At 45.7% G+C, this 11,848-nt stretch overlaps 1 protein-coding gene across 3 annotated transcripts in view; it reads right to left on the bottom strand.

Annotated features, from left to right (window-relative positions):
* Positions 1-866: 866 nt before the first annotated feature.
* Positions 867-11,848, bottom strand: part of DAPK1 (death associated protein kinase 1) — a 212,137-nt gene continuing 201,155 nt past the window's right edge. For all 3 annotated transcript variants that reach the window (XM_017547144.2, XM_017547142.2, XM_017547145.2), the window contains exons 23-26: positions 10,681-10,819; positions 9,278-9,398; positions 6,289-6,477; positions 867-3,363 (exon numbers count right to left, since the gene is read on the bottom strand). In XM_017547144.2, coding sequence (XP_017402633.1) covers positions 2,131-3,363; positions 6,289-6,477; positions 9,278-9,398; positions 10,681-10,819 — 1,682 coding nt within the window. In that variant the 3' untranslated portion in view covers positions 867-2,130. The remainder of the gene's footprint in view (positions 3,364-6,288; positions 6,478-9,277; positions 9,399-10,680; positions 10,820-11,848) is intronic.

The raw sequence follows: 11,848 nt of genomic DNA, 5'->3' as shown, positions 1-11,848 counted from the left end.
TCAAGACTTTTGCAGTACCTCAAATGTGTCTGCTCAGCATCCTCCCTCACCTTTCTTCTGCTAACAGAACCCTAGTCTTCGGGAGAACTGCTCCTCCCCCAACATCCACCCCAGCTCACTGGGCGATGAGGCCAATCTTAGTAACTCTGTGTCCTCCACGTTTGCACAGGGAGAGCTATGTGACTCAAGCTAATCCAATCAGTCCCACTTGGGAATTTTACATAGAGATGCTCCAAGAGACAAACACCTTCTCTCCAGTTTTTAGCTACCTGCTGCCATATTCCTGCAATAGGAAGCAGTCTTTTGAAGTAGGAGAGAATGAGGCCAACCCTCAGGAAGCAGCTGAGACAAGAAAAGGAGTTTCCACTCCTTCAAGCGACCACAGTCTCCATTTCAGTCTTATTCTCTGTAGACACAGCTATGTCTGGTTTTCATTTTATTCATCAGTGCTTTTTTTCTCATTATAAAAGTTAATCGTGTTTATTGTGGAGAACTTGCATGAAGCAAAAATGAGCTGCAAATGTTAAGAAAGTCATGAAGGTCTTTTTGCTGTAGCTTTCTCTTATCAAAGCTTCCTCTGTTCCCTGTTGCCAAGACTAAAAGAGTCAATTCGGTTTACTGGTTCACCCAAGAAAAATCTGAGGGGCCTCTTTTCTTTACAAGGGGAAGAAATATGAAAATCATCTGGACTCTTTTAACCTTCCCACATCATTCCTAATTTTAGTAATAATTAGCATCTAAATAACCGTGAGAGTTTAGGTGTAATGATTTTCTTGGTTTTGGACTGGGTTGTCCCACTATGTGGGGTGATAGCAGCAAAACACAACAAATAAAAGAAATCCTTTTGAATTAAAGATCAACAAAACTAATGCAACAAGCAACAGTTTATTTATAAAAAAAGAAAAAAAAACAACTTTTTAATGACATTTTATAGATTAAGTAAAAATACCAGTATTAATATATATGTATATACATAGTGCATGTATATATACATATGATATAACATTAACATTACATGCTTCTCAGGACAGAAGAATTAGGACATATTCCCTCATATCAATTTAAAACTCTATCACAATTTAAAATCATGGGAGAAAACTTGCTTCCTTTATTTTCTGTTTTTAAGACTTCAAGTATAGGAAGTTATCAAACCAGGATCTAACAGTGGAAACCGTCTGCTATGCACCAATTACAAGGGACAGCCACAGATGATGAGTCAGGGGTCTTCTGAATTCTTACACAGGTCTCTGTGACCCTACAACTGTGTCAACCTTCTACCTGAGATGAAAGGGAATGATGAAGCGTGACAGTTTGTAGGTTTCATGTGGACGTTCACATTGACATTAGAACAAAAGCAAACTGAAAAATGTCTTTCTAGAGCAACAACACTGGTCATGAAATCACCCTGGAGGAGGATTCCTTTCTTCCCATTCCTTGCCAAACGAAACAGAGAGACTGTCAGAAAACAATACAAAAACAAAACTCAGGGTGAAGCACCTCTGGCGATGATCAGCATACAGCAAGGGACAGAGAGGTAGCGTTTCCTTGGTGACAGCTCCTGGCTGACTGATGACTTCAAACACACCCTCTTCTGCAAAAGGCACTCACATATTGTCTGTTTATAAATCATACAGTGGGATTCCATATGTGGGAGTTTCTCCTACAAATATAAAAGAGATAAGCTGAGGAAATGGTGTAACAAAGAAAAGAGTGTAAGAAATACACGTTTTGGATAAATATGCACTTTTCTTTTTTAAAGGACAATCAATATAGCAGTTTAAAAAATGTTATTGAAAAGTTAGGAATTCCAGCAAAATTATCAGTAAGAAGCAAGGTACTGGAGGATGAGAGATGGAGCCCAAAACACTGAGAGGAGGTACACTAGCTTTTCGAGAGGCCAGAGTAAAGGATTTGTTCTGCTCTTAACTAGAATGACCATCGACAGACAACGGAATGAGAGAGGGAGGGAGGTAGCGGCAGAGAAACAGGTCAAGCTGGAGGGAGGAGTGGCATCTTTCTGGCTGCGGGCGCAGGAAGAAACACCCTCAGCGTCTCCAAAGGGAAGAATGGACTACATCACCCCCTTGCTTCTGCAGTCCAAAGAGACCATGCCCAAGCCAGAGGCTGCCCTCACCGGGACACAACAGAGCTAATGGAATTGTAAGAGGTGCCGCTGTTGCAGCTGGAGGCATAGGCCTCCTGGCCATTGCCATCCAGGTTGATTTTGAACACAGAGGATGCCTTCAGCAAAAAGTCTGCGGCATCCCGGCGACCCAGCTCCCTCAGTTTGGACATGAGGGTGCCCACCGTGCTCTCAGGGTAGGTGGTCCATTCCCGCAGCAGGGCGTGGAGGGGGCTGGGGAGGAAATCCTTGGGAGCCCCGTTATTGGTGTTGTACTTTGCCACGAGGTCAGGGAGGCCCAAGTTCATGGCGAGAAGGCACCAGTCCTTCCCCAGGGGGTCGGGCGGGTCCAGCAGGCGACTCAGTTTCCTCCGAGTGAGGAGGTTCAGATCTGACGCGTGGATGTCCATGCCGAGGCTGGCCTGCGAGTAGACATCATGACACCCGAAGCACATGATGCTGCTGAAGCTTTCCTTGTAGCCCCCCATGGTGTTGGTCAGCGAGGTTTCCTTCAGAGTCTGCGCCCGGAAGAAGTCCCGCGGCTGGTAGATCATGACAGGCTCGTGGTGCTCCCGCAGCTGCTGGGGGCTCAGGTAATGTTTCACGGTCAGGAGCCCCGGCAACGTGGTGGCCATGACGTTCTCGATGGTGCTGCACACCGAGTCCAGCAGCAGGCAGCACTTGATCTTCTCCGTCTCTAGGCCGCGGACCTGGACCTCGATGCCCTGGCCGTGGTTGACCAGCAGCACCAGCAGCTCGGCGCCACGGTTGGCCAGCTTGCAGCCGTTCACCCACAGGCGGATATCCGCGTCTCCCTCCGCGCTCTGCTGGTGGATCCACCGGCACAGGTTCACCTGGACCTTGTGAAAGATGCCACACGGGAAGGGGGTGAGGTGCTCCACGGGCACGATGCGCACGCCGCCGTACACCATCACCTCGTCCTCCTCATCGGCCCAGGAGCGGTGCAGGTTGTCGGTCTTGATCAGGGCTGGGACGTCCACCATGGTCCCGCTGCTCAGGTCCCGGGCGCAGATGTCCATGGCGTCGAGGATCTGCAGCAGCTCCTCCACGTCACTGTCAGGCACCAGGCGCTGGATGTCCTCCACGGTGTAGCGGCCCCGGTAATGGTGCAGGGCCCGCGGGGTCTCCACGGATAGCAGCTTCCCCAGGACATTTGTGCAGAGCCAGCGGGGGTCCAGGAGCAGCACGTCCTGAACTGTTTCACTCTGCATGATGTTGATCTGCAGGGGGGACAACAGAAAGTCACACTTAGGGGCAGAGCCCTGGCCAGGTGCACCAGCCACTCAGAGCACTAACGGGCCTGATCCCAGCAATAGCGGCTGAGCGGACGCTCTAAGGAGTGACCAGAGGCCATTCCACATGGATGCATCTCAAAAACCAAACACCAAGTGAGGAAAAGCAGCTTGAAAATGTCAGAATAGAGATTCTGAAAAACAACTCCTCTGGACTCTTCAAAAAGGCCAGTGAAACGAAAGAATTTAAAAAAAGAAGAGAGATGGCAATGAGTGATTTTAGACTGGATTCTGAATCGCAAAATAAGTACATAAATAAAAATAGCTCTAAAAGAAATTATTGGGACCAGTGGCAAAGTCTTGAATGAGGATGATATATTTAATCACAGTACTATATTAATGTTGTGTTTCTGGAATCATCAATTATATTGGGTTATGTGGGAAAATATCCTTCTCCTTAGGAAATATAGGCTAAATTATTTAGGGGAGAAATGTCATCATGCCTGCAAAATAAACAAATAAACAGAAAGGAAAGGAATCAAGCAAATGTAGCAAAATGTCAACAATTGATCAGTTTAAATGGAGTAGGACAGGCACCATGGCTCATGCCTGTAATCCCGGCACTTTGGGAGGTCGAGGTGGGTGGATCACTTCAGGTCAGGAGTTCAAGACCAGCCTGAGCAACCTGGTGAAACCCGTCTCTTCTAAAAATACAAAACTTAGCCAGGCATGGTGGCTTGTGCCTGGAATCACAGCTACTCGGGAGGCTGAGGCAGGAGAATCACCTGAACCCAGGAAGTGGAGGCTGCAGTGAGCCAAGATCATGCCACCGCACTCCAGCCTGGGCAACAGAGTGAGACGTCATCTCAAGTAAATAAGTAAATAAATAAATTTAAAAAATAAATAAATATAGCATATATGAGAGTTCATGGTACTATCCTTGCAACTTCTGTAAAGGCTTGAAAATTTTCAAAAAAAAAAAAAAGAACATTGTATTACTATACCATTATATAAATTTTTAACACACACACCTAGAAAAGGCCTGGAAAGCTATGCTGTCATGATAATAGTTGGCCTCAGAGAAGGGGAGAGAGGAATGAGACCAGAGATGATGGCCCAAGGGGACTTAAGCTTTTTGGTTGTGTTTATTTCTTAGAAAAATAAAAAGTCAGAAAGAAAAAAAAGTGACAAAAACACAAAAAAACAGAAGGCACTTTCCCCTTATGGAACAGTTCCGTTTCCTCTCCGGGAGAGTGGCCATCCCACTGGACTCCCTCACCTGGAGGCTCCGGCTCCACCGGTGACCACACGGTATTTTCCTGCCCACAGTCTGGCTTAAAACTTAAAGATGCCCCCATCTACCAGTCTATTCCAAATTGAACCTAGGTTGAAAACTCCTGGAGGGCAGAGCCAATATCGATCTAGTTCCTGATGGAGCATTTGCTGGAAGGCCGTTTGCAGTTTGGTCCTAAATATGCTTATCTCCTCAGGCTCAGGAAAGACAAAGACTGAAAAGCTGTCCCCTGGTGGAGGAGAGCAGGGAGCCAAGACAACCAGCTAAACACAATGTGGGACGCTGGGCCAGAAAACAGACATCGGAAGGGCCACTAGGGAGCTCTGAAGATCTGCAGACGACGGATGGAAGGCAGGTCTGGAGGAGGCCCAGGGCCAATCAGAGTCTGGCCACACAATGTGGTTCTCACCGCTTAATTTCCTTCCTTCTTTACGTCTTCATCCACATATTAAAGTTTCAAGGACAAGCAGGGAAGGAATGTCAAATAAAGGAGACTATATGCTATGATCTAGAAAGTTGCTGGTCTACTGCTAGAAAGCGAGGGACTCCTGTGCCAAAGGAGTTTATTATTAGAGTTGAAATATTTTTTATATCCAGCAGTATCTTGTCATCTAACATGTAGTCCTTCGCCTGTGTTCTTCCTTGGATTTAATCACTTTAAAGTATTCCTGGAGGAGTCAGAAGATTCACTGGCTGTTTAACCAGGAGTTCAAAGGCTGATGAAACCCTGCCTGCGGCTCCAATTTTCAGGGTCATTGGCCTGGGATTCAGGTTTAGTTTCAAGACAGCGTGACTCATACAAACTGGCTATAGAGCCAGCCCTGGCACCTGAGACTGGAGAGGTAAGCATCTGGCTTTTAATAATCTCAGAGCTGCTTTTAGTTCCAATATTCAGAACCGCTCTATTTGGCTCACACTAATTCATGCAGTCTCCTGATTTCATATGGAGGAGAAATGTGAAGGCAATGCCCCCTTTCTGGGGACAGGCATATGATGCCATCAGAGTGGGGTTTCCAAGCCACGACCTAGTGCTGAATGTCACACAACCAGAGCAAACCCTTCCATTCTCAGTCATTTCTGCCAGGCTTGCTAGGGTTTTGAAAATGTGCATCTCCAGTTGTGATTACTCTGTGTGTCTGTGCACTGGAGTTCTTTGTCTTTGTGTCTCCAGACATTGTCTCCACAAGGACACCTCACTGCGTTTTCTCAACTGTTTTTGTGCCCAGGAGATCTGTGTGGAGCTGGTAACTCCACGCTGACAGAAAGAAGCCATCCTGAAGGCTTCCAGGAGTAGCAAGTTAGTACCAGGTGCCCAGGGGGAGTGAAGAGAGACCCAGTCACCTGGGGCAGCGGGCACTGCACTCCCAAACTAACGGACTCTGGAAACAAAAGCAAAACACGACAAGGTTCAATGACAGCTCCTAAGGTGAGCAAGAACTGCAGTTCAGAGCGTCACTTGAGGCTGTATGTGACTGTCACATGTCTGGAAATACTGTAGGCAGCTGGGCCATTTCCATACTGCTTCCTCAGGCTTACACCACCTGCAAGAGCTGGAATTTGAGACAGGCTGAGTCCCTGGCACCTCTCATGGACCCCTGCCTGGGCTCCCAGGGGCTTACCTCGCCTGTGCTGTGAAGCTGCTGAGCGATGCGCCTGAGGTCCTCCTCACTGGCCAGAGGGTTCAGCTGGTCCTGCACGTCATACACAAACTGCTGCAGTGACATCAGCTGGTTGGGTCCATTGAGCTTCCTCCAGGAAGGCAGCGTGGAGACAATTTTCTCACACAAGTGAGTCATGGGAGGGCAGACCTAGAAGGGGCAGGGCGGGACAAGTTAACTCACCTGCAGCTGTGGGTGCTCTGAGCAGAGCCTCAGTGGAGAGGACACCTTTCAGGCGCCTTGCATGTGATTTGATGAATGAGTGAGTGGGTTTTGTTGTTTGTGTGTTTTTTTTTTCTTTTTTTAGACTGGGCCTCACTATTGCCCAGGCTGGTCTTGAACCCTTGGGCTCAAGTAATCTTCTTGTCTCAGTCTCCTGAGTAGCCCGGAGTACAGGTCCACACCACTGTGTCAACGTGGTTAGTGCTTTTTGGGTTGAGTACTGGGGCAGTTGTTTTTCAGACTTGCCTTTAAGCCTAGTCTATTGCTTAACTATAAAGTTTTATAGAAGCTCTTTAGCTCATGTTAAATAGATTTTGAGTCTTCCAGGAATGTTTTTGGAATTGTGGATTTGGTCACTCAATCAACTAATGTTCTCCAACTCCTGTTTCACTCCCTCACTTCTTCCTCCCCGCCTCCCTTCTTCCCTCGCTCTCTCTGCCCTGTCACTGTTTCACTCAGGCAATGGTCACTTTAGGAACACAGGAAAAGGGAATGAGTATCGTCAATATTAGGGTAAGTTTTTGCCGGTAAATTAGGCATTTATGAGGACTATTGTTGAAATATTGTTTCCAATTAGACCCATTCTTGCTAAGAAGGTTGAAGTGGATTTTTAACCTTTTAAGGTGGTTAAATAAATCAGTCTATGTTACAGATTCATATAATCCCCACACCTCCTGATTAGAAACCACACATGCCACAGGCTGTACTGCATCATTAATTGCACACTCCCCTTCTCAAATCCTGTCTTTTATGTCAGCTAAATTCCACTTTGCATTCAAAAACAAGACTCTCAGGGGTGAGTGCAGTTGACGGGTGGACTCCACCTGCCTGAGCTCAGGAGTTTGGGAGTTGGACGTGGGGTGTCTGCAGCCGCAGATCTTGCCAGAACCCAGCTTGAAAATCTTCAGGGACTCCCTCCTGCCTTGGGAATGCAGCCCCAGTCCAGACCTGGTGGGGAAGCACTGGGGCCTCACAGACTGCTGCTAGTTCCCGGATCACCGCCCCTGATTCTGTGATGGATTCCTCCCAGGCCTCGCCAGACTACCCCCTATCTTCTGATGATGCCACAGTGGCTCCCCAACAGGAAAGCAAGGATATCTGGTGTGCAAGAACAGGGTTTTCTTGAGACAGGAGAGGGTTTCCTGAGAATTCTGGAAGCATGTCTGGAACCAGAATCTGGTGTGGGAAGCACAGCATTTTCCTATTAGCAAAGCAGTTAAAAAAATAAAAAGAAAGAGAAAGAGAGAGATACACCCAGAGGCAGTTTCAAAGGTAAGAGAGGCAGACAGGCATCTGCCCACGTTTGTCCTCATGCCTGGGCGGCAGGGAGAGTCCAGACTGAATGCCACCACTTCTCCGCTGGGATGTTTGCCCTTTCTTACCAATTCTGGAGAACTTTCTGAACATTATGGTGTGACCCTTTATCCGTCCAGTGCATTGAGAATGCTTTTTCCCGGCCTATTTCACCTTTCAACTTTGTTTACTGAATTTGTTTGCCAGAAAAAAATTTTAAAAATTTTTAGATTTTCAAATGGGTATATTTTCTTTTAAAACTTCTAGTGTTTTATATCTTGGTTTAACAGGTTTCCTCAGTCCCTAGTTATTTTGAAAACACACTCTCCACAATTTCTATTCACGATATTTATTGTTTCATGTTTTTATATTTAAAAGTTTTAATCCATTTATTTTTGGACTTTGTAGGGTGTAGGAGTCCAACTTTATTTCCTTCCAGACAAAATAGCCAGTTGTGCCAGGTTCATTTATTAAATAATCTTTTCCCCCATTAACTATGAAAAATATATTTATTTTCCATTATATTTCTAAGAATATTACCATGTACTTCTATACTTTGTTATCCTTTTCTTCTTATTTAACTGTATTGATTATCAGGGGCTTTATAATATGTTTAATATTTCCATGGAAATTTTAAGATAAAAATCCCAATCCTCCCAACCCATTCAGATGCTAACTGAAATTGTATTACATTTATATAACTAGGGAAAAATAAAATATCCAGTCATATCCTGCAACCCAAGAATGCAGTCTTGTTCTTTGTTCATTTATTCTTCTCTGTCTTTCAAAAAAGTCTATGACTGTTTTTCTACTTTTCTGAATTTTCCAAATATTCCACAATAAGTCACTTTTGAATTATTTTTTTCCAAAATTGGCCAGGCATGGTGGCTCACGCCTGTAATCTTAGCATTTTGGGAGGCTGAGGTGGGAGGATCACCTGAACCTTGGAGTTAGAGACCAGCCTGGGCAAAATAGTGAGACCCTGTTTCTACCAAAAATAAAAAAATTAGTCAGACATGGTGGTGCGTGCCTGTAGTCCTAGCTACTCAGGAGGCTGAGGTGGGCAGATTGCTTGAGCCCTGGAGTTCAAGGCTACTGTGAGCTATGATCACGCCACTGTACTCCAGCCTGGATGACAGCATGAGATCCTGTGTCCGGAAAAATAAAATAAATAAGTAAAATATTTTAAAAGAAACCAATAAATCGGTAAGGATTTCATGAAATTGAAGTGGTCCACCTTTGCCTATAATAACCGTTCATTTCCCATCATCTACTTGTTTCTCTATTCTTCCTTTCTTGTCCCAGAGCCCTTGGATAAAAACATGTCCAGGCAGACCCCTCTTACTGGGTCCTACTATGAAGCAGTTCCCTGAAACCAGAGGCAAATCAAGAAGGAAGTACAAAGGGGTCCAGGCCCTCTCCAGGGTGTACTTACTGAAACAATCTGGCTTCTTATTTCTTGCAGATGATTTCGAAGTACCTTCATGTCCTTCGACCCAGAAGCCCCAGCATCCAGAACAAACAGCTTATTTGAAATGTGAAGATCATTTCCAAACCTAAGGGAACAGCAGCAGCCTCTTCAGCCGTGAGTCAATCTCCCCAGGTCTTTCCACGGAGGGGCCAGGCTCCTACTGGCCCAAGAGGCTGGTAGGAGGCAAGGAAAGTTCTGGTTTCCTTGCAAAGGCCCTTCCATCCCTGCTGTTGGTGGGCTCTGCCTTGTCACAGTGGATGCAGAGATTTGGGGAAATCGGCATATGCTCCGAGTCATAGGAGCGGGACCTTCAGGTTTGCACAAAGCAGCATGAGCACTGCATGGAAAGATGTCAGCTTCTCCCGATGCAGGGAAAGTGAGGCCTAAAGCTCGCACCTTACAAGTGAGGACAAGAGATACTGTGGAAAGTGGAGGGACTAAGAATAGAGGTGTGAATGCAAAAGTTACACCATTGACCTAAAAATATGAATAGAAGCCCCATTTTTACATCTGACAACAGATAAGTGTCTCAAGTTGATAATGCAAGATCAGAGATACTAGCATATTATATAGAGCTGCAGGCTCAAACTTTTTTGAGTAAAAACACATATTTTACATTACGATCCTGTACATACCCATACTCATCAGTGAAACAGACCTTTTGCAAAATAATACTTGATATGAAAAGTACTACGCTCTATCCTATCTACTGTCCTATCCTATTGCATTCCATCCCATTTTAAAAAGAATTGGCCATGACTCCCTAAATGAATTTTAAGACTCACTAGTAGGTTGCAACTTATGTTGTAAGACATAGTGATTAGTGTTTCTGAACACTGAATACTGTATACTGAAACCTAAACAGCTAAAAGAAGTCATCTCTGGGCAGTGGGGCTGAGAGGTAGGAAGAAGGGGGAGGACGGCTACCTTTCATCACGTGCTCTTCATTTGTATTTGATTTATTATGTGGATTCATTGCTTTAATAAAAATGAAAATACAGGTTGTGCATCCCTAATCCAGAAATCTGAAACCTGAAATATTCCAAGATCCAAAAACCTTTTGGGCAAAGGCAAGACACACAAGACATGCATTGGAACATTTCAGATTTAGAATTTTTGAATTAGGATGTTCAACTGCTATGTATGATGAATACATTAAAATCCAAACAAATCTGAAATCAGAAACACTTCTAGAGCCAATCATTTCCAATAAGGGACTCATAACCTGTACAAAAAAGAGTCAACCAAGAAAGAAAGGCCTTTAAAAGCTTTCTCTGGTTCACAAGACTTGTACTTTTCACAGCTCTGCTTCCTTCTTTCGGAGAGGAGGCTACCCGTGAGCTGCGGACTAAATGGCTGCCCCTCACCTGTTCCTAATCTCCTTCAGCAACGATGTGTCTTTGTCATATCCAAACTCGCCTCCTGCCGGTCGCGGAACATTCATGATGTCAGCGTGGGTGGCCACCAGGACAACTTGGAGTGGGTTCTTCAGCTTGCCACCGAAGGCTGGGGGCAGAGAGGGAACCGCTTCAGGAGGTGGGTCCTCCTACCTGGCTGCCTCTCCTGCCCAGGTGAGGGGGGTGTGTTGGCCTCATGCCCAGGCCGACTCTCCAGGTACGAGTGTAAACTGTCACAGACATGACAGCCTCATGCACGCTGTGCACTGTGACCCCAGAAGGCCCCAGCATGACCAATGACAAGATGAGCCCATCTCCTAGGCCACAAGGAAGGCGGCTCAAAGTGGACCAGAACCACTAAGGGCAGTTTCTCAAGTCTTCAAACAGCCCCTACTTGCAAGGAGAGGGAAAATTTAACCTTTGCCAAGGGAGATGCCATTTACAAGACCAAAGAGAGACCTCTGAGTGCAGCAGCACCACAGAGATGGGTCAGCGATAAACAGCCTGCCTGTCACACAAATAGCCTCTCACTTAGGGGAGTGTTTAAAAAAAAAGAAAAAAGAAGGGGCAAACTGGCAGTACCCGGAGGGGCATTAAGCCCAATTCCTTGTATTATTATTATTATTATTATTATTATTTAATTTATTTTTTTGAGACAGAGTCTTGCTCTGTCACCAGGCGCCAGGCTGGAGTGCGGTGGCGCGGTCTCCGCTAAATGCAACCTCCGCCTCCCAGGTTCAAGCAATTCTCCTGCCTCAGCCTCCCAAGCAGCTGGGACTACAGGCGCATGCCACCACACCCAGCTAATTTTTTTTTGTATTTTTAGTAGAGACGGGATTTCATTATGTTGGCCAGGATGGTCTTGATCTCCTGACCTCGTGATCCGCCAGCCTCAGCCTCCCAAAGTGCTGGGATTACAGGCTTGAGCCACCACACCCAGCCCTCCTTATATTATTAAATGCTTTTCTGGGAAAAAAATTGACTGCTGGGTGTTGCATTTCACCAGGGAAGGTTGCTTCTTTTGTTGTGGGCAAAGACCAGAAGAAGTTTATTTCATGTTATCCTCTCCTCGAGGAATAAAGTTAAGATAACACATTCAGTCAACATGGTTCCTTTCTTCATTTCTTTCTCTCTCTCT

This window comes from Cebus imitator, unplaced genomic scaffold (genome assembly GCF_001604975.1).
Source record: "Cebus imitator isolate Cc_AM_T3 unplaced genomic scaffold, Cebus_imitator-1.0 Scaffold196, whole genome shotgun sequence".
In the NCBI taxonomy this organism is placed as follows: domain Eukaryota; kingdom Metazoa; phylum Chordata; class Mammalia; order Primates; family Cebidae; genus Cebus; species Cebus imitator.
This window is presented reverse-complemented; position numbering and strand designations above follow the sequence as displayed.